This window comes from Ambystoma mexicanum, chromosome 4p (assembly GCF_040938575.1).
Source record: "Ambystoma mexicanum isolate Mex_15411 chromosome 4p, UKY_AmexF1_1, whole genome shotgun sequence".
Taxonomy (NCBI): Eukaryota; Metazoa; Chordata; class Amphibia; order Caudata; family Ambystomatidae; genus Ambystoma; species Ambystoma mexicanum.
Window position 1 is genome coordinate 903669059 of NC_090927.1, and position 23158 is coordinate 903692216.

Below are 23158 nucleotides of genomic sequence, written 5' to 3' on the forward strand. Positions count from 1 at the left end.
ATACATATATACATTCGCTTAGAGGGCATAATATATATCTATTTTTGCTAGTGTTGTGTGATAATTCTACCTGCCAGTAGTAATTTTTCTGTAGTGTGGTTTGGCCAATAAATTGTTTTTTATATATCCTGTCTAAGTGTAATCTGTGAATCCCATTGTTTGAACTCATTGTGGACCCTTTCGTAACCAGGACTAATGTCTGGCAGAGGGACTTTCAAGACCCCCTTGTTAATTTTCATATTTAAGTAACTTTGGGTCTCACCCTAAATTACTAGGGGAATCCAGACGTGGACCCCTTGCTCACTATTCTTAGAGAGGCACAGATCCACCCTACTGATGAGGTCCAACCAGACTGAAACACGTGTCTGGGGTTTCTGTTGGTACTCTTGTTCAGAGGAGAATTGCCTAGCATTTCGGTGCTGGACTGCCCCAGGGCAGGACAAAGACTGATATGTTTAGGATATTTCTTCTCTGTGAAAGATAGTGAGCTAAAGACTCTGGGTAAGTCTTTCGTAACCAGGACTAATGTCTGGCAGAGGGACTCCCAGGACCCCCCCTGTTAATTTCCCTTTACAAGCTCACCACCTCTGAAGAACTTGGCCTAGACCGCCTGTCACTGCTACCTGAAGTGGTTTGGCTACAGCTCCCCAGAGTTGTCCCTGTCACAATATAGGTTGGCCTTCTATACATCTGTCTACCAGGCCAGAGTATAGAGTCAGTCCTAACACCATTCTGAGAGGGAGAGGGAGGATGGTCCGGGGTCTGTAGATCGTAGCGAGAGTAAGAGAAGGTAGGTGAGACAGCCTGCAGACTTTCAATAGATGAGTAGGTTTGAGTGGGGATCATGGATGTTAGGGAGAATTCTCAGAAATGTGCTCATTCCCTTCTACCTTAGAGCCCCCCTGCTCTTTTTGCTGCACTTTAGGAATTTTTGATTTCTAACCTGGGGAGTGAGACCTTTTTCCCACTCTCATGTATTTTTCTTTGATTTGGACTCTGTGCTTCTTTTGACTTTGGAGTCTGACAAACTACATAGGCATCTTTACATTGTGACACACAGCACCTTCAGTCTTCAGTGCAATGACACAGAAGTATTTTACATTTACCAAAGGTTTAAATACCATCTCTTCGTAAAACGTGTTTCCAAGAACAGTGAAGTGAAATTGACTTTACTTACATTTGTAACTTTCTAGACCCAGCACACACTAGTTTACGATGGGGTGCTGGAGGGGTTACTTAGTATCCCCTTTGTCTAGTTTCTCATGTAACATTTGTGTTAGCCTTTCTACAATTAATGGCTGGTGGCATTGGTTTACTTTTTAGTACCATTGTGTGTTTCTACTGCGTGCTGCAATTGGCAGCTGCAGTAAAGAACCCATGGGTGCCCATTTTGTCAACATGGCCCCAGTCTTCTTTTTCCACCATCTCTTGTTGGAAAGGTCCTTCTTGAGATTTACTCTGCGCGCCAAACTATTTATTGACCCTTTGTTTGATTTGTCTTTGGTGGGATTCACTGGTGAAGCCCGCCTCTGGCTCTAGTATATCTGACAGGGGCAGGAAGTGAGGGAGGTGCCCGACACTCCCTGTGCTTAATCCCCTTGGTTACAGAAATGCACCCAAAGGTGATTGGCTGACTGGCTGGCTGGCTGTCTGTACTTGGAGGACAGCCACCCTGCTGTGATTGCCAGCTAGGCTGCAAATGAATGGGAGAAACCTGCATAAAAGGTGAGGCTTTTGGCTTGGAAGGCGGTTGACCACTGGATGAAGGAATCTGATGAAAAACTTGGAAGAGACGCTGTTAGGCAAGATTGTATGCAGTACATTTTGGGTGCACTAAAACAACCATGACCTGGCAATAGGAACCCAACCTTGGTATACGTCTGTACTACACAGGTCGGTAGCGTGATTGAGCAGCCAGGCTTATCTCAAGAGGGGTCAATACGAGCTGTAGGGGAGTTACAGAGTTCAGTGACAAGTATTCAAAAACGTTTACACACAAGGTTTCTTGAATAAACAATTATTTATCCGTCAGAGTAAGCCTTCTTCAGAAGGGGGCAATAGCAAAGCAACACACAAATGTACTTCAAAACTGTACACTCTTAATATCTCCAAATCAGTAAGTACTCTTTTGGGATGGCCCACAGACGCAACCTATACCCTCAGGTGATTTCAATAGCTAGGGTGCTGGGGACATTAATATATCACTGTTGCGTTTAGAATCACTTAAGAGCAAGTCAAAGGAAAAGGTTATCCATGGGCTTCAGCACAGCCGCTCCCTGCCAAAATGTCTTGTCTTGAGCCACAGCCTAGCACCTCTGCTCTAGGCACCCCAGCCTCGACCTACTAAGACCCCTCGCAGAACTTGTATTATGACAACCCCTGAGGGTCACACGACCCAGGGTCTTAAGGGGACCTTTATAGACTAGACCAATTTTATGACGACATATGTGATCCAGACCGCCAGGACCAGCCGGTAGCAGATTTGCTTGTTGTCAACCAACTACAGTACAATGAACTGCTACTAAAGGTAGCACAGCACTGTAATATCGACACTCGGGAGGCAAAGGTCAACATGGACTTCGTAGAAGACATTCTCAGGGACGAAAGGTCTGCCGCCCAGTTTATTCCACTTCTGCAGTCTGTCCAAAGACTCATCCAACCATCCCTACTGGCGCCTAGTCTCACAAGGTCAGTCAACCTCTGAATAGAGAAACTTTTCATACCGGTGCCCACTGACCCCCCTGTATATAAGGCTTCAGCTTAATCAAGTTTCCTTAGTGGTCACCACCACCAGAAAAAGGCCAGGCACTCCCTTGACGCCGGCAGAGGCTACGCCAGACAAGAAGAGCAAACAAATATATAGCTTTTAGCTAGTTATGGCTACCACAAATGGGATGACCTGGAATGCCAAATCGAAGTCATCCTAGAACCCCCAAAGGCCCAGTTGCTAAAAACTATCTCAGAAGGCAAGCAGATAGCAAACTGCATCCTGAAAAATAACCTTGATGTGGCGGATCATGCAGGACAGTAGGGAAACGCACCTAGTGCAGGGACAGTCATTTTCTTTGTTCTATGTGGAAAGATCTCATTTTAAAGGTCTCAAGAGACCAAGACCGATTTACAATGCCAGATTTTTCTTTTGATCATAAAAACAGCATTGTAATATTCGGGGGGGGGGGGGGGGCTTCACCACCCGACCCAATAACCCCCGACCCACCCATTGGTCTCCCCAGCATACACCCCCTAGCCAAACCAAAACAGGCACAAGCAACACATGCACCCCAAGCACTTACTTCACAAGTAGGTCTTTTTGCTAAATCAGTACTTCATTCTGTACATGACTAATATTTCTGTACTCCCACTTCCGAAAGAAAACTGCTTTGGGAGTCTATCTAAAAGAGGACTACGTGGGAGGACGCAATCCATTCGAAGAACAAGTTACTTACCAACTGTAACGTTCTTTGGATTGGATGTTCCTCCCACGTATTTCTCATCGACCCTCCCAGCCCACTCCACAGTACGGTTTACGTGGTTTATACTCAAAATTCTTTTAAGACTTTGGTCAAAAGAGGCACAGCATTAACTACAATCCATTGGCTACAATATACGAAAAAACAGAACTGATGCCATCGGGCACGCTCGAGGCATTTATACAGCGGATGACTTCAGCGCTCGACGGATGCTGCTGAGGGACATCGACGCCGCAGCCTGGAGTGGAGCGCCCTCTGGTGGAGAAAGAATTTTTTTTCAAAATAGCAAAGCTGAAGGTAAGGATATATCTAAGATGAGGAATACGTGGGAGGAACATCCAGAACGTTAGTTGGTAAGAAACTTGTTCTTCTGGTGCCAGGGTGTCTGGTGTGCATGGGATTATGAAGACCCCAATGGGCACTGATTGGACCATTGCTGGTGTGCATGAATGGGGCAGACCTCATTGCTGGGCCGGGTGCAAGCACTCGCCTGACTTGGGATATGAGGGGTCTTGCATCCATTACAACAGATCAGCTACAGATGTGAACAGATCTGCAGAAGGATCCAAGTATCCTGAAGAGCTGAGCAGAACAAAGGATGATCTTGATACTCTGACGAGGGCTGGCACCCAAATCCTGTTGTCCTGATTTGCACTTTATTGCAGAAGACCTGCAAAGGTGATTCGAACCCTTGGAGTGGTGGGACCAGTTGCACTCGACACCTCTCGGTAGCCCTGCAAGTGAGTCCCTTCAGATGTGTCCCTGGGCCACCCAGCAGTCTGTCAAGTTCAATCTTTGGTTGCTGCACAGGAGTGTCAACGTTTTGACCCAAGACTTTGGCAAATCCCATCTTATCCAACAAAACACCCTTTTACCGCACCTTTTGGTTGCGAGGTAGGAGACTGCGTCGTACTGCGGTTGTTGGGTGCCCCTGTGTCACAGTGATGGTCGCTGAAGGTGGTTTTCCATTTGTGATGTCATCTTTGACGTCCTGGGTGTTGGTCTTAGCCTTAGCAGGGCACGGTGGTGGCGGGAATTATGGTCGTTTAGCTTACCATAACTGGCGAATTTCTGGGTTTTTTCGATTTTACTTGAAACCATAACGTCACTTTAACAAAGTTTTTTCATTGAATATCATAGGTTTTTACCAGTGCATGCTATTTTCTTACAACTAACTAATATCATACCCAATATAGCAATATTTGTGTCCAATTTACAAAGTGTCACCTTAAAACTCTGCCATTTCCCACCTTCTGGAATCATTTTTAACACTTCCATACTCTTTACAACCATTTCAACTAGTTTTGCATCCGTAGACGTCTACGAACATCTGACTTAGCGGACCTTCCGGACAGTACCACATGACCGTACGATGACGCGCGGCATGATGACGTGTTCAAGAACCCGTCCGCACTTCACAATATGATCTCTGCTTCGCGGACAGTTCAGAACTGCATTTTCTACTGATCTAGGAACTTTCAACTTCAAAATATCCTTAGCACAGCTCCAACACCTATTGCTACTCATTATCCATTAACACATACTTTTAGCAAAACTGCTGTTTATCTTAAAATGGCATCAGCTAATGCCATCCCTCTTCCCCAAGAGCCGCCAGCACTGCTGTGATCAAGGAGCATGAGAAACACTGCCCCCTACCTTAGAAATGACACACGCGCAACATTTTCCCTTGTCCACCTACCCCTCCATATTAGTGTTTGGTTCCTCTTCCCTCATTTCCCTCCCCACCTTTCGTTCTCAGATCTCCTGCCAAAAAAAAGTCCAAAAACAACACAAGACATTCCTTTAGGAAGCACCTTTCACAGTTATAAAATAGAACTAAAAAAAATGTATAGACTCCATCTACTTTATATTTCTCAGTAAAGTACATAGACTCAAAAATATTTTGCAACATTTCCTTTTGCATTTTGTGTTATGCTAATGGGAATATTGTGGCGTTCATCCTCCGTTCCAGTGACTGGAACAGTGGATACCGGCTCAGCAGCCCAAGTTATCCGCCCAATCGAAGCAAGGGTTGATAACGAGGTCTATGGACCATTATCCCCCCATTTCAGCCCCTGAAATGGGGGCTGAAGGCCATTAGTACCGTAGGTTCCCAAAGCGGGAACCCGGGGTGCTAAAAAAAGAGGAATTTTCTTCCTACACCGGGACACCTATGGCGTCCCGGTGTAGGAAGGAAAATCCTTTCTCAAGATGCCACCATGGAAAGGGAAGGTGAGGGTTCCTTACAGGGCCCCTCTTCGCTTTCCATGGCAGCCTGCAGAAGGCAAAAAAGAGAACCCTATGACCATATTACCACAAGCACATTTTTCTTCCCTTTCAGATCTATCCTAATTTCGAATAACTTTACCACCAAGCCAGTCCCAGGTGGACATGGCCACTTTAATCCCATGTTTTGTCCCTTGTGGTCATGGCCAGTAGCCAGATTGTCCGGATCATGACCTTATTCCATGACCCGGGCAATCTGGCCACGGCCACAGGCTACCCCTCAGTCACTAAAGGTATACCGCTATTTTTTGTAGCTACATTATGACACTTGTCAAATAATAAAACACTGGCACATTTTCAAAATAAACCATGCTTGTAGGTCCTTGCCATGCTCTTTTTACGCAAGTTTGCTGGAAATCTATCCATCTTTTATTTTTTCAAAAGTGTCAAATGTATGCACATACAATCGACATATAACCTAGCCCCCATTTGACCAAATCCATTTAGACATTACGAAAACATCTATATTTAGATCTATAATCTTTTTGCAAACCTTTGTGTAGATCTGTCAAATGGCAACACATTTATAAACCTTTACAATATTTTGGGACCCCCCTCATGACAGAATCCCACCAAACCTTGCATGCATACTCGGAATCAGCCCAGGAATATACATGCAAAATTTCATTAAGTGGTGCCAAAGTTATAAGCCATCCAAGAACTGCATTTCACCAACCCTGTAATGCTAAGGTGTTCGCAAACTTTCACAGGACTGTTTGCGGACTTTCGCAGCAAAAAACACCGGTTGGTTTATTTATTTTTTTTGCTTCTTGCAGCCATATCCCATCCTCATCATCCCTCACCTACCCAGAGATTATTTGATAAGTTTGACAAGTGGAATGCTGTGTTTTTTCATATGTTTTTACAGCGATGTCCGCAGACATTGGCTGCTGTCTGCAAATCCAAGAATGCAGGCGTTTCCAAAAATCTGACGCACTTCACGCTACTTACCATCCAATCAGCGAACACGTTGCATGTCCGCGGACATGATGCAAGCCAATTAGCCAATCAGGACACGCTCTGCGGAGCGAACAGGGAAGTGTCTGCGGACCGGACATAGATATCACTAATTTTTTGTGACCTACTTTTTGGTCATTTTTTAAAAAAACTACTGGACGGATTTTCACCAAATTTACAAAAGCACGCTTTTGGGACCAAGCCGCTGCTCGAGCCGCAAATTTGGTGAAAATCCGTCCAGCGGTTTGGGCTGTAGACGTGAGCAAAGTTTTTTTTTTTTTCCCCCATTCAGTCTATGGGAAAAAATAAATTTTGCCCCCCCCCCCTCCCCTATAACTTTGCCCCCAGTGGGCCAAACATCAAACTTTGCAAACAAATTCAGAGTGGGCCATATACTTTTTGCAAAGTTTGGTGAGGATTCATCCAGGGAGAGCGAAGTTATAAGTCGCCCAAAAAGTGCTCTTCCTGTGGGATTAGCAATTTAACCATAACTACACGGCCACTACCGTGGCCATGTTATATATATATCTTATTGTGTTGCGTGTGTGCTGTTTTTCTATTGAATTTCATGATTAATTTGTGTTTATTGGGCCTATAATAGACGGTACCTTTTTGGATACTACTGTCGAATTATAATTTTTGGTGTTTTACTGTGTGTCTTTGGAGACTCCTGATCACTCTCAGCCCTCCTCAGATTTAGCATTGAGTGCTCGTAAAAGCTACTGTGACTTGGTCTGGCTATCTATCCAGAAGTGTTCCCCTGTTCATCTAACAAGGGTGGCCCCCTGAACATCTGCCCATCAGGCCAGAGTTTAGAAATCCATTAGAACACTTATCATAGATGAGGAATCCGTCTGAGGAACATCTACCAGAGAACATTAGAGAGGCAAGTACATTTCTTTTTTTTTTCCCCTCCAAGATTTGAAGCTGAAAACACCTTCTAATCCACAGGGAAGCTGAATCCATTGAACATCAATACCAAACTTAATAGCCGAGGCCGTTTAACTTAAACATTTAATAGAAATAACATGTTTTGTTGTGCATAAGGACGATCTTGTGATTTACAACAGTATTTCAAGTTTTTTATTTTGGGTAGGTTTTTAACTTTTACTGCTTTATTTACGTTTTTTAGCCAGCAAATGGTGCTGACATACATGAAGAAAAGCTAAAGTTCAGTGAACTCAACAGTATTTTCTGTTGTCTGTAAACTTGTTTTTGATTTAGTACCCCTTAACCCATGAGTTTACCCTTTTCACCCTCTTTTAATATATCCTTTGCTGTATAGGTCCTCTCTAGAGCTTTTCGAAATCGTTTTGTGGAGCTCCATTTTGATGAACTGCCGAGTTCTGAGCTGGAGACAATCCTGCACAAGCGATGTAGCCTGCCACCATCCTATTGCAGCAAGCTGGTGAAAGTCATGTTGGATTTGCAGGTTTGGCTTATTTTATTTCTGCAGCACCCTGAAATGTTACTGTTCATGAGATTAATTTTAATGTAGATGTAAGGAATGTGAATACATACTTGGTTCTCCAGCATGGGGTCTGGCATGGATTCACATGCTCATGAATATTCCCCGTCGTCAGGCTGGGAATCCTCGGTAAAGAAAAAACCAGTATCAGTTTCGTTTCTGATCTGTCTTTCGTAGTAATAACCAATCACTGGTCTCTGCGTCATACTGACCACAGCCAATGACTGCCCTCTACCTAAGCACCGCCTCTGGCAGCCATCTTCAGATTTTTACCGCACGTTCATGTGTTGGGATCCTCGTGCTATTGCTCTCGAGCGTTAGTGCTATTTTTTCGCGCTTTTTCACAAAAACTTCGATTCTTTCGGTCAAAAGAGCCTCAAGCTCCACCGATCCTACATCCGATCAACGGGGACCCGTGTCGGATTCATCTGTGCCCCTCAAGGGTGAAGATTTCGTCGAGCTACACTTCGGAGGACTCCAGAAGCTTCTCAGGCCCGGTCTCGGAGATGGCCCAGGAGAAGGGAAGCTCGACGCCCGGAAAGCTGTTCAGGGCCTGCCCTGGATGCCAGCTGCAGAACGTCTTCAAGGAGGACGAACACTCTTTCTGCCTTTACTGCCTTCATGGGGACAAGACGCACGTGGAGAAGGACTGTGCGTTTTGCGGCAACATGTCGGAACGGACCATGAAGGACCGCCATCAACGTCTCGCCAGCTGGCTGGAGGGTAAGAGCCCGTCTGGCGAGAAGAAGAAGAAATCTGAGCGGTCTTCTAAGACCTTTGAGGGCGCCCCGGCGACGGGGGCCCAACATAAGGCCAAGCACCGCGAGTCCGCTGGCACCGGGAGCGCCGAACGGTCGGGCTCTACGGGCGCCAGGCAGGGCGCACCCTCCCCGGCACCATCAACCACGAGCCAACGCTCTGGGTCGGGTAAGAGGAAGGCCGAGCACCCGGCGAAGCTCCTGGAGAGACCCCGGTCGAGCTCTAAGGCAGAGGAGGAGCGTGGCAGTGCCCCCTCCCTCAAGGATAAGGCGGTGAGCGCACCTAAGGTGGTGAAGGCCTTGATCCATTCGACCAAGCCCTCTATCGAAACGGTCGCGGCGGCCCTGGCCCAGCCTGTGGAGGCTGCACCAGTGGTGGCGGCCTCGGGCCCAGAATCTCCCTGCCTCCTCGGAGGGAGTCTTCTTTCGTGCCCATCGATAGGACCCCCGTGAAACCCTCCGTGGGGAAGAAGGGGGGGCAGGGCGTCGTCGGAGATTCGGCCTCAACCTCAGAAGAGGAACTGATCGAGGTCTTAAGCCACGGCCTAGGCGTGGAACAAGACCAGCCCGTCGGAATGGGCCCCGACGCAGGTGACGACGACGACATCGTCGAGGATACCGACGGGGCCCCTGCTCGCCCGTCGGATTCCCCTCTGCCAGCGCCGCAGGACAACTCAGCGGCCATTTTGTTGGCTATACAGTCCTTATGCTCCGAGATAAGGACGAGACTACCGTTACCGACGGAGGAACCTCTCCCGTCGGGGGATCCAGAACCGGGACCTTCTGGTGTTCCCCCTACCAAGAAAAGAAGGATCCATCCACCGCCTCCTTTTCAACCATCGCGCCCCATCCAGCCCTCCTCCCCGTCCACCCGAGGGGATGATACGGGGACTGACACGGCAGCGACGGGTACGGACGACGAGGCATACGACGAGGATTTTCCGTCGTCGCCTCCCCCCAGGGCTTCTCCGCCCGACGAGATTGGATCGTTCCACTCAATGATCGCCAGGGCATCCGAGCTTTTCCAACTCTGCCCTGAGGAGAAGAAAAAGGAAGGCTTCCTTTACCAACGGCGCGAGACCAAGAGGAAGACGGTCCTCGCAGTGCCTCTGTTGGACGACATTTGGGATGAGGGCCTTTCCCTCCTCAAGAACCCTTCCACGACGCCAGCGAAAAGAGACCGGTACGAGAAAAAGTACCGGGTCCCGGACTCGGCCCCCCTATGCCTCCGGGCGCAGCCTACCCCGGACTCCGTCGTCTCCGCGGCAGCCAGGAAGAAAGCGGGGGGGGGTGCGGCCTCCACGTCGACTTCCCCGCCGGACGGCGAGGGAAAGAAATTGGATGCCATGGGACGCAGAGTCATCTCGTCGGCGGCGACGACTATTAAAGCGGCCAACGCCTTGGCTATCGTGGCCCGCTACGACAGGGAACTCTGGTACAAGATAGCTCCCCTGCTGGATTTTCTGCCGGACGACAAGAGGGCGGAGGCCCTTGAGATCCTGCAGGAAGGTGAGGTGGCCTCGGACCACGCCATCACCGTGGCGACGGACATCGCCGACACTGGGTTCCGCCAGATGGGCAACGGCGTTTGCCTTCGACGGCGCGGATGGCTCAAGGCTACGGACTTTCGGCAGGACGTCCAGAACAGGGTCCTGGACATGCCCTTCGACGGGAACAACCTGTTTGGGAAGACAGTGGACGATTCCCTTCAGGCCATCAAGGCGGATACGGAGACGGCCCGGGCCCTTGGAGTGCTGCAGCAACGGCGGACGCCCTTTCGGAGCGGCGGAGGCAAGGGCGCCCCCAAAGGTTCCGGCGGCGGTTTCGCTTCCTACCGTCAAGCGGCCCGCTCGTCGTCGCAAGAGGCCTACAGAGGACGAGGCAAGTCTGGCGGCCCCCGCCGTCGTCGCCAAGGGGGCCAAGGCGGCAAGGCCGCGTCCAAGCAGGATTGAACCGGCCGTGGGGTCGGGCCCCCACCGAAGCACCCCGGTGGGAGGCCGGCTGGCGGGCTTCGTCAGCGTGTGGGAGTCCATCTCCACCGACCGTTGGGTGCTGGACGCCCTGGCCCGGGGCCACGCGCTCGAGTTTCAAAGAAGGTGCCCGCGCGTCCCCCCCGTGGCCAGGAAAGAACTTCACGTCCCTCAACTTCTCCTGGAGGTAAAGGCGATGCTCAGGAAGGGCGCCATCGAACTCGTCCCAAAGAGGCTTCGGGGCTCCGGAGTCTACTCGCGTTACTTCCTCGTGAAGAAGAAGACGGGAGGATGGCGCCCCATCCTGGACCTGCGACGCCTGAACAAGTTCATCAAGGCGCAGAAGTTCCGGATGGTCACCCTCCAGCACGTCCTGGGTCAGCTGGAGGAAGGAGACTTCCTATCGTCGTTGGATTTGGAGGATGCCTACTTCCACATTCCCATCCTAAAGGGGCACCGAAAATTCCTCAGATTCGTGGTCCAAGGGCGTCATTACCAGTTCAAAGCCCTTCCCTTCGGACTGCGGTCGGCACCCAGGGTTTTTCACCAAGTGCCTCGCACCGGTGGCGGCGCAGCTGCGCCGCGAGGGGATTCACGTCTACCCCTACCTGGACGACTGGCTCATCCGCGCCAAGACGAGGGAGCTCGCCGTGGTCCACACGGCAAGGACCGTCCAACTCCTCACGGACCTGGGATTCTCCGTGAACTACGCCAAATCCCACCTGGTGCCCGCGCAAGTCGCACTGTTTCTGGGAGCGAGGCTCGACACAGTGTCCCTTCTGGCCTCCCCGTCGGAGGAGAGGACCAGGACCATCTTGGGCAAGGTGCAACGGATGTTGGTGGCCGACGCGGCCAAGGTGAGGTCCATCAAGTCCCTCCTCGGGATGATGTCTTCCTGCATCTACCTCATTCCCATGTGCAGGCTCCGGATGCGCCCGTTGCAAGAGTTCCTGGATGCGCGCTGGATCCAGACGACGGGCAGCTTCGAGGAAAGGATCAAGCTCGACGAGAGTTTCCGACGAGCGATACGGTGGTGGGGCACCCGCGCGCATCTGACGGCGGGCATGGACTTCCAGACCCCAGCCCACCAGGTGACTGTGACCACGGATGCCTCCCTAGAAGGGTGGGGAGCGCACACCGAAAATCTGCACGCAAGGGGACTCTGGCTCCCGACGGAGAAGTCCCTGCATATCAACGTCCTGGGGCTCCGTGCAGTGTTTTGGGCCCTCAGGTCCTTCCTTCCGTCCCTCAAGGGCAAGGTGGTGAGGATCTTCACCGACAACACCACCACCATGTTTTACATCAGGAAACAGGGCGGAACCAGGTCCCCAGCGCTGTCCAAGGAGGCGCAGGACCTGTGGCATTGGGCCGTCGCCCAAGGGATTCTTCTGGTGCCGTTTCATCTGGCAGGGATAAAAAACACCATCGCCGACTCACTCAGCAGGGAGCTGCGCTCGTGCCACGAGTGGGAACTACGGCAGGATCTGGTGGATCGCCTCTTCCGACGGTGGGGCACACCCCAGATCGACCTGTTCGCGACGGCGACGAACACCAAGTGCCGGAGGTTCGCCAGCAGGTTTCCCCAGACGAGGAGCATGGGCGATGCTTTCTCGTTCCCCTGGGAGGGCCTGTTCCTCTACGCGTTCCCTCCCTTGCCTCTGCTAATCCGGCTCGTCAACCAGCTCAAGAGGTCACGGTGCAGGATGATCCTCGTCGCACCTGCGTGGCCGAGGCAGATATGGTTCCCGGACCTTCTGGACTTGTCGGCGTCCCCGCCAATCAAGCTGCCGGCGGACGCGGATCTACTCTCCAGGGAAGGAGGCGCCATCCTCCACCACGACCCGAAGTCGCTGAACTTGCAGGCCTGGCTCCTGCAGCGCTAGAGTTTGGAGGATACGACATACCGGCCGACTGCAGAGAGGTTCTTGCAAAGGCCAGGGCGTCCTCGACTCTTAAATGCTACGGACACAAATGGAAGAGGTTCTCTGTCTGGTGCCACGCACAGAAGATTAACCCTCTACGGATTACGGCTCCCCAAGTGCTGCCGTACCTGCTGACGCTGGCCAAAGCTGGTCTGGCACACGCGTCCATCAAGATTCATCTTGCTGCGATCTCCCGATACACCAGAACCACGGGCAGGACGTCCTTGTGGTCTCATCGTCTGGTGAAAGAGTTCATGAAGGGACTGTTCAGATCGTTCCCGCCGGTGAAGGCTCCGGCCCCGGCGTGGGAGCTCAACGTGGTACTGACCAAACTCATGGGACCTCCGTTCGAGCCTCTGCACTCGGCCCCGTTGAAGTTTCTATCGTGGAAAACAGCTTTTCTCGTGGCCATCACCTCCGCACGACGAGTGGGAGAGATCCAGGCCCTTTCCTGCAAGGCACCGTACTTGACTTTCCACGACACGAGGGTAGTGCTCAGGACGCACCCCTCCTTCATGCCCAAGGTACCGTCGGACTTTCATCTCAACGAACCCTTGGTGTTACCTGTGTTCTTCCCGTCGCCTTCGTCGCCGGCTGAGAGGACTTTGCACTCGCTGGATGTAGCTAGAGCGCTGAAGTTCTACGTGGACCGCACGAAAGGTTTTCGGAAGACGTCACAACTCTTTGTGAACTTTGGACCTGTCAATCAGGGGAAGGCTCTCTCGAAGGCTTCCATCTCCAGATGGCTCTCCGGCTGTATCATGTACTGTCACCGGTTGGCAAACCGACCGCTGCCTGGCCGTCCGAGAGCCCATTCCACCAGAGCGATCGCAGCTACCACGGCGTTCCTATCTGGTGTGCCCCTGCTGGACATATGCAGGGCTGCTACGTGGAGGTCGACGCACACCTTCACGAAATTCTACTGCGTCGACCGGGATTCCAGGGAGGAGTCCAGGGTCGGCCAAGCAGTGCTGCGCAACCTGTTCGCCTGAGGTGAGCCTGGTGAGGAGGTAAGATGCTTAATGTTGAGTTGATGTGATGCTTAATGTTGAGCCTTTGCCACCTCCCGTGGTTGTGCATGTGTGTACTGCTATGTATTCTCTATTCATGAGCATGTGAATCCATGCCAGACCCCATGCTGGAGAAGGAACAAGTTACTTACCTGTAACTGTTGTTCTCCAGCGTGGGTCTGGCATGGATTCACATGCGAACCCTCCCGCCTACCCCTCTGCGGCTCTTCACTTGGTCATACTGCCACTTCACGTGCTTCCAAATCTGAAGATGGCTGCCAGAGGCGGTGCTTAGGTAGAGGGCAGTCATTGGCTGTGGTCAGTATGACGCAGAGACCAGTGATTGGTTATTACTACGAAAGACAGATCAGAAACGAAACTGATACTGGTTTTTTCTTTACCGAGGATTCCCAGCCTGACGACGGGGAATATTCATGAGCATGTGAATCCATGCCAGACCCACGCTGGAGAACAACAGTTACAGGTAAGTAACTTGTTCCTTTAACATCATGCAGTAATGGAGGCTTTTAGCAGCATTCACGTGTACACATTTCTAAAATATCTTTTGTCCTTAATGAGTCCTCATCCTGAAGGCCTTTACTTTGTTTATTGAATAGCTTTGCAAAGGCATGTACTGTAACTGTTGAGGTTTGTTTTTCACCATGCCTGCAATTGGTGAATTTGCTTATTTTTCTGTACTTTAAATTAAGTGTTATCAAGACATTGTTAGCTAAGATTAGCACAGAATTGGTAAATCTTCCTGACCTGGGTCAACTCCAGAACATTTTGCTTTATTAGTGGGATATTTTTCCATAATACCTCATTGAGTGGTAAAGGTTTTCCACACTCACATAATCTTTAACTCTTTTTATGGGTGTCAGTTTTCTGACCCTCCATAGTGTCTTTTTACAGTTATCTTGAACAACCAATAAGGGCCTGTTTTTGCTGGGTTGCCCTAAGGGCTCCCCTTTTAACTTTCTTGTGCTAACCTTGAGCGAACTACAGTTCCCAAGTGTAGAAAGGATCCTTGGATCCCTTTTACGTTTTAAGTGAAACCAGCACACCCCACCTTATGAGGGGTGCTGGGGAGATGCAATGTATCCCCTTTCACATTAAAACTTGAACAATTGTTACAGGGACAAGCTTTGTTAGGCAAAGTGTATATGCTGTACCCTCTGGAAACACTACACACAACTCTGACCACAGGTATAGGAAACCCAACCTTTGATATAAGCTTGTACTAAACAGTTTTGGTAGCATGTTGAGCAGCCAGGCTCATCTCAAGAGGGGTCAATGTGAGCTGTAGTGGAGTTACGCAGATATTTCAGAGTTATAAGTATTCAAGTAAACTATTACACTCAAGGTTTCTTGCCTAAACAAATATTAATTTATCAGTCAGTTAGAATACGCCTTCTTCAGAAGGGAGCAATATAATAACACACAAATACACTTCAATACTGTACACTTTGTTTCTGAATCAGTAAAGACCCCTTTGGGATGGCCCACAGACGCAACCTACACCCACAGGTAGATTCAATAACTAGGGTGCTGGGGACATTAATATCTTACTGTTGGCATTTAGAATACTCTGAGAAATTAGCAATAGGTAAAGTTTATTAGAACACCAAGAGACCACAAATATTCTGCAGGCTAATACTTTTGGATACCCCTAGAAGGGTCATTCAGTTCAATAGGCTAAGCCAAAGTCAATTGGCAAAAGTCTTGTATAGGATGAAGCACTTCCGGTAGGTAAATGGAACAGTCTTTGCACAAGTTCTTAGGAGTTTTTGAAAAGAAGAATGAACTGTAGGGCCACAAGCTGATTAGACTTGTGAGTAGTAGGAGATGCAAGCCACTCTACAGCAAGAGATCAGTTCTCTGAGATTTTACAGTACTTTAGAAATGAAGAAAAGATTCAGCAGATGACTTCTGTTCCTGTGCAGCTCTGCAGGTCTCATTGTTCCTGGGCCTCAGTCGTGGGGACAAGGGAGAGGACGTCTGGGGACTCCTGTAATGCACTGGGATGGTCAAAACGCGCTACCAGCAAACTTCACTTTCAGTGGCTGTTCAGTGTTTCAGGTCCTCTGGTCTACCGCAAATAGCAACACTGCAATTCCTGGCTGTCGAGATGGACTTTGCTTGCTTCTGGGGTCCCGCACTATTATGATGGGGGCTCGGGTTCAGTCAGTCCGGCTTCCTGGAAGTCCGGAGGATCTTCCTGAAGCTCTAGGCCAGCTTAAAAGCAACACACACAATCTGGTGTTCCTCTCCCTGGCTATATGGTTTCCAGCAGCAACTCTGTTGAAATTCAACCAGCTCTGAGATGGATGTCCAGGTGGCTTACTTTGGAGTTGATTGGTCGGACCAACTCAAGGGGAGAAGTCCTTGCAGGGGCTTCTCTGTCGATGCCAACTTGGCGTTTCGGCACTGCAGCAAAGCTTCACCGGGCAAACCAACGGTCCAGGAGTCGCAGCAGGCGGCCTCTTCAAGTTCTCCTTCGATTCCTTCGTCCAGTGGTCGACTCGTCCTTTCAAGCCAAAAGGCTCGCCTTATATTCAGTTATCTCCCATTTATTCCAGCCTAACTGTCACTCACCCAGCAGGGTGTCTGTCCTTGCCGGACTGTCAGCCAGGCAATCGCCACAGAGTGCATTTGGGTCTCCTAGGAGACTAAGCACCAGGAGTTTTGGGCACCTCCCTCACTTCCTGCCTACCCCAGACACCCTGGAGCCAGAGGCGGGCATCACTCGTGTATCCCGCCAAAGGCAAAATGAACAAAGAGACCAAATCTGGTTTGGCGTGCAGAGTAAATCTCAAGATGGACCTTTCCATAAAGAAATGGCGAAAAAAGACCCGGGGCCATTTTGACAAAAATGGCACCATTGGGTGATTTACTGCAGCTGCAAACGCAGCCCACAGTAAATGCACACCATGGTAGTTTAAAAACAAAACCACTGCCACTAGCTTTCAGCATGAAAACGGTAACATAAAATGTTACATGAGAAGGTAGACAGAGGGGATACGAGGTAACCCCTCCAGCACCCTACTGTAAGATCGTGTGTGCTGGGTCTAGAAAGTTACAATGGTAAGTAAAGTCCACTTCTCTTTACTGCACTGGGAAACAGTAGTTTATCCCATAGAAGGTATTTAGACCTTTGGGAAATATGAAAGACTTCCCTGTGTCACTGCACTAAAGGTGCTGTGTGACACAATGTAAAAGATGCTGATGGATTTTGTCAGACTCCACAACCAAAAGAAACACATTGTTCCAAATCACATTGAAATACCTCAGAGACTGGGGAAAAAAGGGTCTCCCTCTCTCCAGGTTAAAAGAAATCCAGTCCTCAAAATCCAGCAAAGTTGCTGGGGGACACTAAGGTGTAGGGAATTAGCACATTTCTGAGACTTCTCCCTAAAAAGCTTACCTTCAATGGCTGGTGGCAGTGATGCCTTGTATTAATATGGTGCACCTTTACCACAGGCTGTGTTCACAGCTGCACTAAAGGCACCTAATGGTGTCCATTTTTACCAAAATGGCCCCTGTCTTCTTTTTTCGCCATTTTAGTGTTTGTCGTTTCTTGTTCCTTCCTCTGACATCCAGGGTGGGAAATTCCTTTCTGTGATTTTTAGGCCCCCTCGACCACCGTGGGACCCGGAATGCTGCTTTCTTCATCTCTGCAGCATCCGACGAGGCCATGCCAAGATGGCCGCCGTGCTTCCTTCGTTTCTGCACCGTCCTCGGTGCTTGGAGGCACGTCCCCCTCTACTGCCTCCTGATTGGCCCCTGCCCTCCTCAAATGCAGAGACCCGACCTTGCCGTGAGGCGAAGCCGGGTCCGCGCATTTAAGGGCAGCGCTTAAGGGCTCCTTCCTGTCTTTTCCCTGTCCTTTCCATGGACTTGTCTATGGACTTTGCCTGCAGCCTACCCTCCTGGTCACCCAGCGTTCTTTGCAACACCTTGTTGCTGAGTCACGGCACAAAGCACCAACGTGACTCTTCCACTGCCCTCCATCACCAGTTGACTTCTGTTTCGGCCTCTCTACCCGTCAGTGGACTCTAACCCTCAGTGCCACAACAATCATTTGCGTTTTGGGCACGTTATTTCTGCATGCCATCATCTTCATGTGCTGGTCTTCTACAGTCTCTAATTCCACCGCAGTGGAATCTTTGTAACTTAACATTGTTAATATTGCCTGTAGTGGTCTCTGCACTATTTTTGTATACCACACATCTGCCCTCCATTGCTTTGGGGGATTTACCCATACCTCATTCATGTTTCACCCTTCCTCTAAACAAACGTACTGCATATGCTTGATCCATTATCTATGCATGTTCCTGTGTTGCATTCACTGTTTTTAACTTACCTTGATTGCATACTTTGTGCCTTGTACACCTACTCTGACCCTTCCACCTCTCTCCTCCACCCCCCCTTTTCGCCCCTTGCCCCATTCCCTCTCCCTCTGTTCGTCTTCCTCCCTCTCTTCTCCTTCCTTAAATGCCAAAGCGTGCCCGCCTCTGTCGAGACTTGGTCCCGTTACGGCCTGACATTGCCATTTGCTTGTCCACTTCTTACCCCTGCCTCTGGACCTTCGTGACCTTCCTACTCCTGCTCTGCGCTGACCCTACGCACGCTCTTGAGGTGCCTACCCTGTACTATGCACCTCAAACCCTTCCTCTTCTACTTACTACTCGCACTTGCCTGCATCTCCCCCCTCCTCTGGGGACCTAAAACACTTCCTCGAGGTCTTCCCTCCTTGCACTTACTCCTATCATCTGTTCCTCGACCGATGATAGTAGCTTGTCTGTCCCCCCTCTTAACCTTTGTTCTCCATCCCCCCTCCCCTGTTCTAAATTTATCTGATGAATTTGGCTCAGCAATTGTCTTGTTCCTCCTCTCCCCCTCTATCCCTGCCCTCCCCTCCCAACCCTCTTCTTGTATTCCTCCTGCACTGCGTAAATTGTCGACAGACATAGTAATGTTACTGCTTGCTTTGTTCTCCTTCTCCATTCCCTCCTACCCTACTTGTTTTTTGGCACTTGCACTATCAGAAATGTCGTCAGGCCTATTATGGTAGTTATTTTCCACATTCTGTATTGTTCAAGGACTTTACTGAATGTACTGTATTTCCTATGTTCCCTCCCTCCTTGAAGCGCTTTGAAACACTTCTGTGTATAGGCGCTATATAAATAAACTATCATATCATATATCATATCATATCTTTGGCAGGAGTCCCCTGGAATCCCCGCCCAGGCTCCAGTCTGTCTGTTAGAGCAGGACGTGAGGAAGGAGTCCAAAACTCCCCAGCTTTTTGTCTTACGCCTTGCTTGAATGGGGACAAATCCCAGTGGGGTGCTGGATGTCATGATTGGACAACCAGACCGCCCCTGTAAAATGGGGGGAGAGAATGCAGATGTTGTGCTCTACATACTGCAAACCTGAAGAAAAGTCAACCACTGGAACTCAAACTGAAGCGGATGATTAAGTTAGCGGTGTAGACAATTTCCATCGACTGGAGAGCCTGCTGTGTAACCGGAGCCTGCTGTAGCCCTTCCTTCCAATCGACCTGGGGAGTTCGTAAACGACGACACCCGACCCGGAGCCTGGTGAGACCCACTAGACTCAAGAAGACCTGCATTTTGAGCCATCCCACACGTTGCTGCGAACCTGAGTTGTTGCATTACCCCAATACCCTGGGACCTTGAGCCACTGTGCGGATCAGACTTCCAAATCTCGCTGAAACTTCGTGGTCATCCTGCTGGATCTCCAGATTCAAAAATTGAGTCTGAAAAGTCCCCTCACTGGAATCCTGGACCTTTAAAACGAGAATTCAACTGCGGTTTTCTGTCTTTCTTCTGTGCTCCTTGAAAAGGCGCCAAATCCGCAGAACCGTATTCAGCAGCAAGGGTAACCTTGCCTAGAGCATTCTTCATTGATCCCTGCTGCTAAGTTCCTTCTGAGGTCTTGTTTTCAGTCACCACGACAAGGAATCCACTGACCGGGTATTTGGCTGCAGACCCTGAAGTTCTCCTGCTGCAAAATCTTCTTCAATGCTGAGGTACTGTGTTGGGTTTGTTATGTACTTACCTTAAGCCTGTTAGGATTTCTGTGTAGCTGTGGGTTGTTATCTGTGATGAGTAGGCCTCTCATCCAGTGCACGCAGTCACACTGCTAGAATCCTGCTAGGGTGTCTTCTGCAAAGCCCCTGGACCCTCTTCTAACCCTAGAAGTACTCACCTGTTTGCCCAGTTTTCCTAAGGAACTCTGACTTTTGCTACTGAAGTACCTATCCTGACACTGCCTGTTGGTCACTAGTCCTAGTGACCCCCCCCCCTCCTTCTGCCATTGAGAACACTCCTGCTCCAAGAATAAGAGAGACTCAAGGGATTGGGACTTCTGCCTAGAAAAGGAAATAAGTGTTTCTAAGTTCTTCCTTAGCAACTGTTTGCCAGTCTAATAGAAAGTAGATGTGAAGGTGTTTTACTATCCTGTGATTAAGTTGTGCGTCTTCCCAAGTAAAGTGTTGGTATCACCAGATTAGTCCTTTGAGGATAATTGTATGAGTGTCCCCCAACCGGGTCTTGCTTCCCCTGACTGCTGCTAGCCTGTGCCGAATAAGTCTGTAGACTACCTAGAATAACTGTCATTCAATAAAGGTTAACATTGGGTTTTACTTTCCCCTTCATTGTGAGGTTAAACAAAGTATGTGGGTTTTACTTACCTTGTGTTAGCTGTGTGCCATCCAGAAATAAGTTACATGACTTACTGCTTAACTCCATCTGGGATTCCGTGATTTCAAAATGACCTCTAATAGTATATTACATCCTTAGGTTTTACTCACCTAGTATAAGTGTGTTATCACAAAAGTAGTTTTAGGTTTTTACTGCACCTGGAATAAGTGTTTCACAATTCACAAAAAGTATATTGTCCAGTTGACTGATTTAGTGATTTGTACTGAGAATCATTCTCCAGCTTGGGGTCTGGCATGGATTCACATGCTCATGGAGCGCAATGTAAAGCGGTGGGCCGCATACGGTATGTCGCGGGCTGAACCCTCTTCCCCCACCGCCACACCCACCGAAAGTGACGGGGGCACTGATGACCAGGCATCTGTGTCAGATGTCATCGACCTTGAGGCAGAGGCTTCTAGGTCCACCAACCGCTTCGGGGACAACACCCGGCGACAAGGGCATACAGAAACCAAAACGCACTAAGCACACAAAGGTGAAGGAGCCAACAGGACCGCCGAATATTTTGACAGAATCCTCTGAACTGCTAGATCAGCAGCATTCCCCGTATCGGCAGCAGCGTCTTGCGACTGGGCACGCCAAAGCCAAGGGCACTACCTCTAAATCTGGTTTGGCTGCTGAAGAGATACTCCAATGCCCCCTAAGGCCTGAAACCTACTCGTAGGACCCCTAGCCTTTCTGCAGGCGAAAAATCTAACGCTAGGCCCTCTGGCACTGTGGTAAGCGGTAGATCTACGGCTGACCCGTTAACTCACGCCGATTCGGTGGAGATTGAGGACAGTGTCGCGAGGATTACTTGGGCGGTTGGGCTGACGCCTAAGACACAGTCAAAACGCATGGAGCGTGCCGCGGACAAGTCTAAAGACAAGCCTTGGCGTCCCAGCACTCGCAAAACCTACGAGGACAGTCTGGAACCTCTGTCCAACACCCTTTGGGACAAATTTCGACACCAACAAGGAGACCTTTTGTCCCTTCCGGTGCATCGAAGTGGACCAGGGAAAGGTTTGAAGGATGCATGGACCGTGTAGAAAGAATTGTCTCGGGTTCAGAGCATCCTTCCCCTAAGAGATCTCGTGAAGACCCTCTTTGGTGTCAGCTTCACATTTCCATGAAGATCTTGACTCTCAAGACCCTTTAGCTTCTGTCCACCATGAAGATGTGGTCCAAATGGACACTTACCAAGACATCTATGACGAGGAAGAAGACCCTTCCTTCCTGCAAGAGTACCTTGATGACCAGGCGGATGCCATGGGCAACTGGGAGGAGATCCGGCAAGTGTACACAGAGCCATGGACGCTCCCTATGCAGGATCAGGAGACTGATGTGCTACGCCTGGATTACCCTCCCTCCACAAATGGCTTTCAATGCCATCTTAAGAAAGGTAGCAGTGCACTTTAAGATCACCACCCAGGAGGTGGTCCCCGAACAAGATTTTGTGGAGGACATGCTCAAAGAGAACCCCCCCCCCCCCTCAAGCCATGCCATGCCTCTCCTGAACTCTATTAAAAGAAGGTTGGTCCCCTCTCATGTCACGCTAGCACAGACCCGGGCAGTGAATCCAAGAGTGGAGAAACCATTTCAGCCATCTCCAATTGACCCTCAATATAAAGGCCACTCCACCCCCTGACTCGTTGGTAGTCACTACCACCCGGAAACGGGCAGGGGTACTCCTTGCTACGGGGAGGCACCTTCGAATTACGAATATAAATGGTTGTACGCCTTAGGTAACCGTGTTAACTTGGCAGTTGCATACAACCCACGCATTGCGAATAACACTATGGTGCTTGCCATTTATGCAGACGCACAATAGAACCTTGTACAAGAAGGTCTTCCGGAGGTTCCTGAACCCGCTAGGTCCAGACTACTCGGCATCGGGGCCGAGGGCAGGCAAGTAAATCAAAATATAATTAAAAATGCTCTGGACACTGCAGAGACGGCAGGCAGGTCTGTTGCCAGGGCACACTACTTAAGCGGCACGCTTGGCTCCGCAACTCGGGGTTCAAGCCTGAAAGACAGGCCGCTCTTAATAACAAACCCATAGAAGAGAACAATCCCTTCAGTAAAGCAGTCAACGATGCTCTGAAGACAGCCAAGAAAGAGCATGAGACTCTTAAATCCTTACAACAAATAACTCTGAAGCCTCCCCCCCCAGAGGGGAGGCGGTTCTCGTCGGTCCTTTCGAGGCCAATCCCGTTCAAGTCAAAATAACTACAATACGGGAAACTGGAACCCTGGACAAGCATCCGGAAGCCCCGCCAGCTACCCACCTAGAGGTCAACGATGCGGCAGGGGCCCCAACCCCAGAGGAGCTGCTGCCTCTGGTCAGATCCAGGTCCCCTCCCATGTCACCCTGGTCGGGGGGCGCTTAACATCTTTCCTTGAGGCATGGTGTTAGGCAGAATCCTGTGCAGTGCCCTTAGGGACCACTACACACAAGACTACAGGTGGCAATACAAGTTTTATCTTTGGTACAAGCCTATACTACTATGTCAGAGTGGTAGTAGTGGCGGAGCAGCCATGCTTATCTCAAGAGTATATGAGCAGTAGCAGAGATTACATAAAGGGACCACA

General features: G+C 49.8%; 1 protein-coding gene across 3 annotated transcripts in view; it reads left to right on the forward strand.

The window, feature by feature from the left end:
- MDN1 (midasin AAA ATPase 1) overlaps positions 1-23158 on the forward strand; it is a 2688524-nt gene that overhangs the window by 577344 nt on the left and 2088022 nt on the right. For all 3 annotated transcript variants that reach the window (XM_069606482.1, XM_069606484.1, XM_069606483.1), the window contains exon 26: positions 7999-8145. In XM_069606482.1, coding sequence (XP_069462583.1) covers positions 7999-8145 — 147 coding nt within the window. The remainder of the gene's footprint in view (positions 1-7998; positions 8146-23158) is intronic.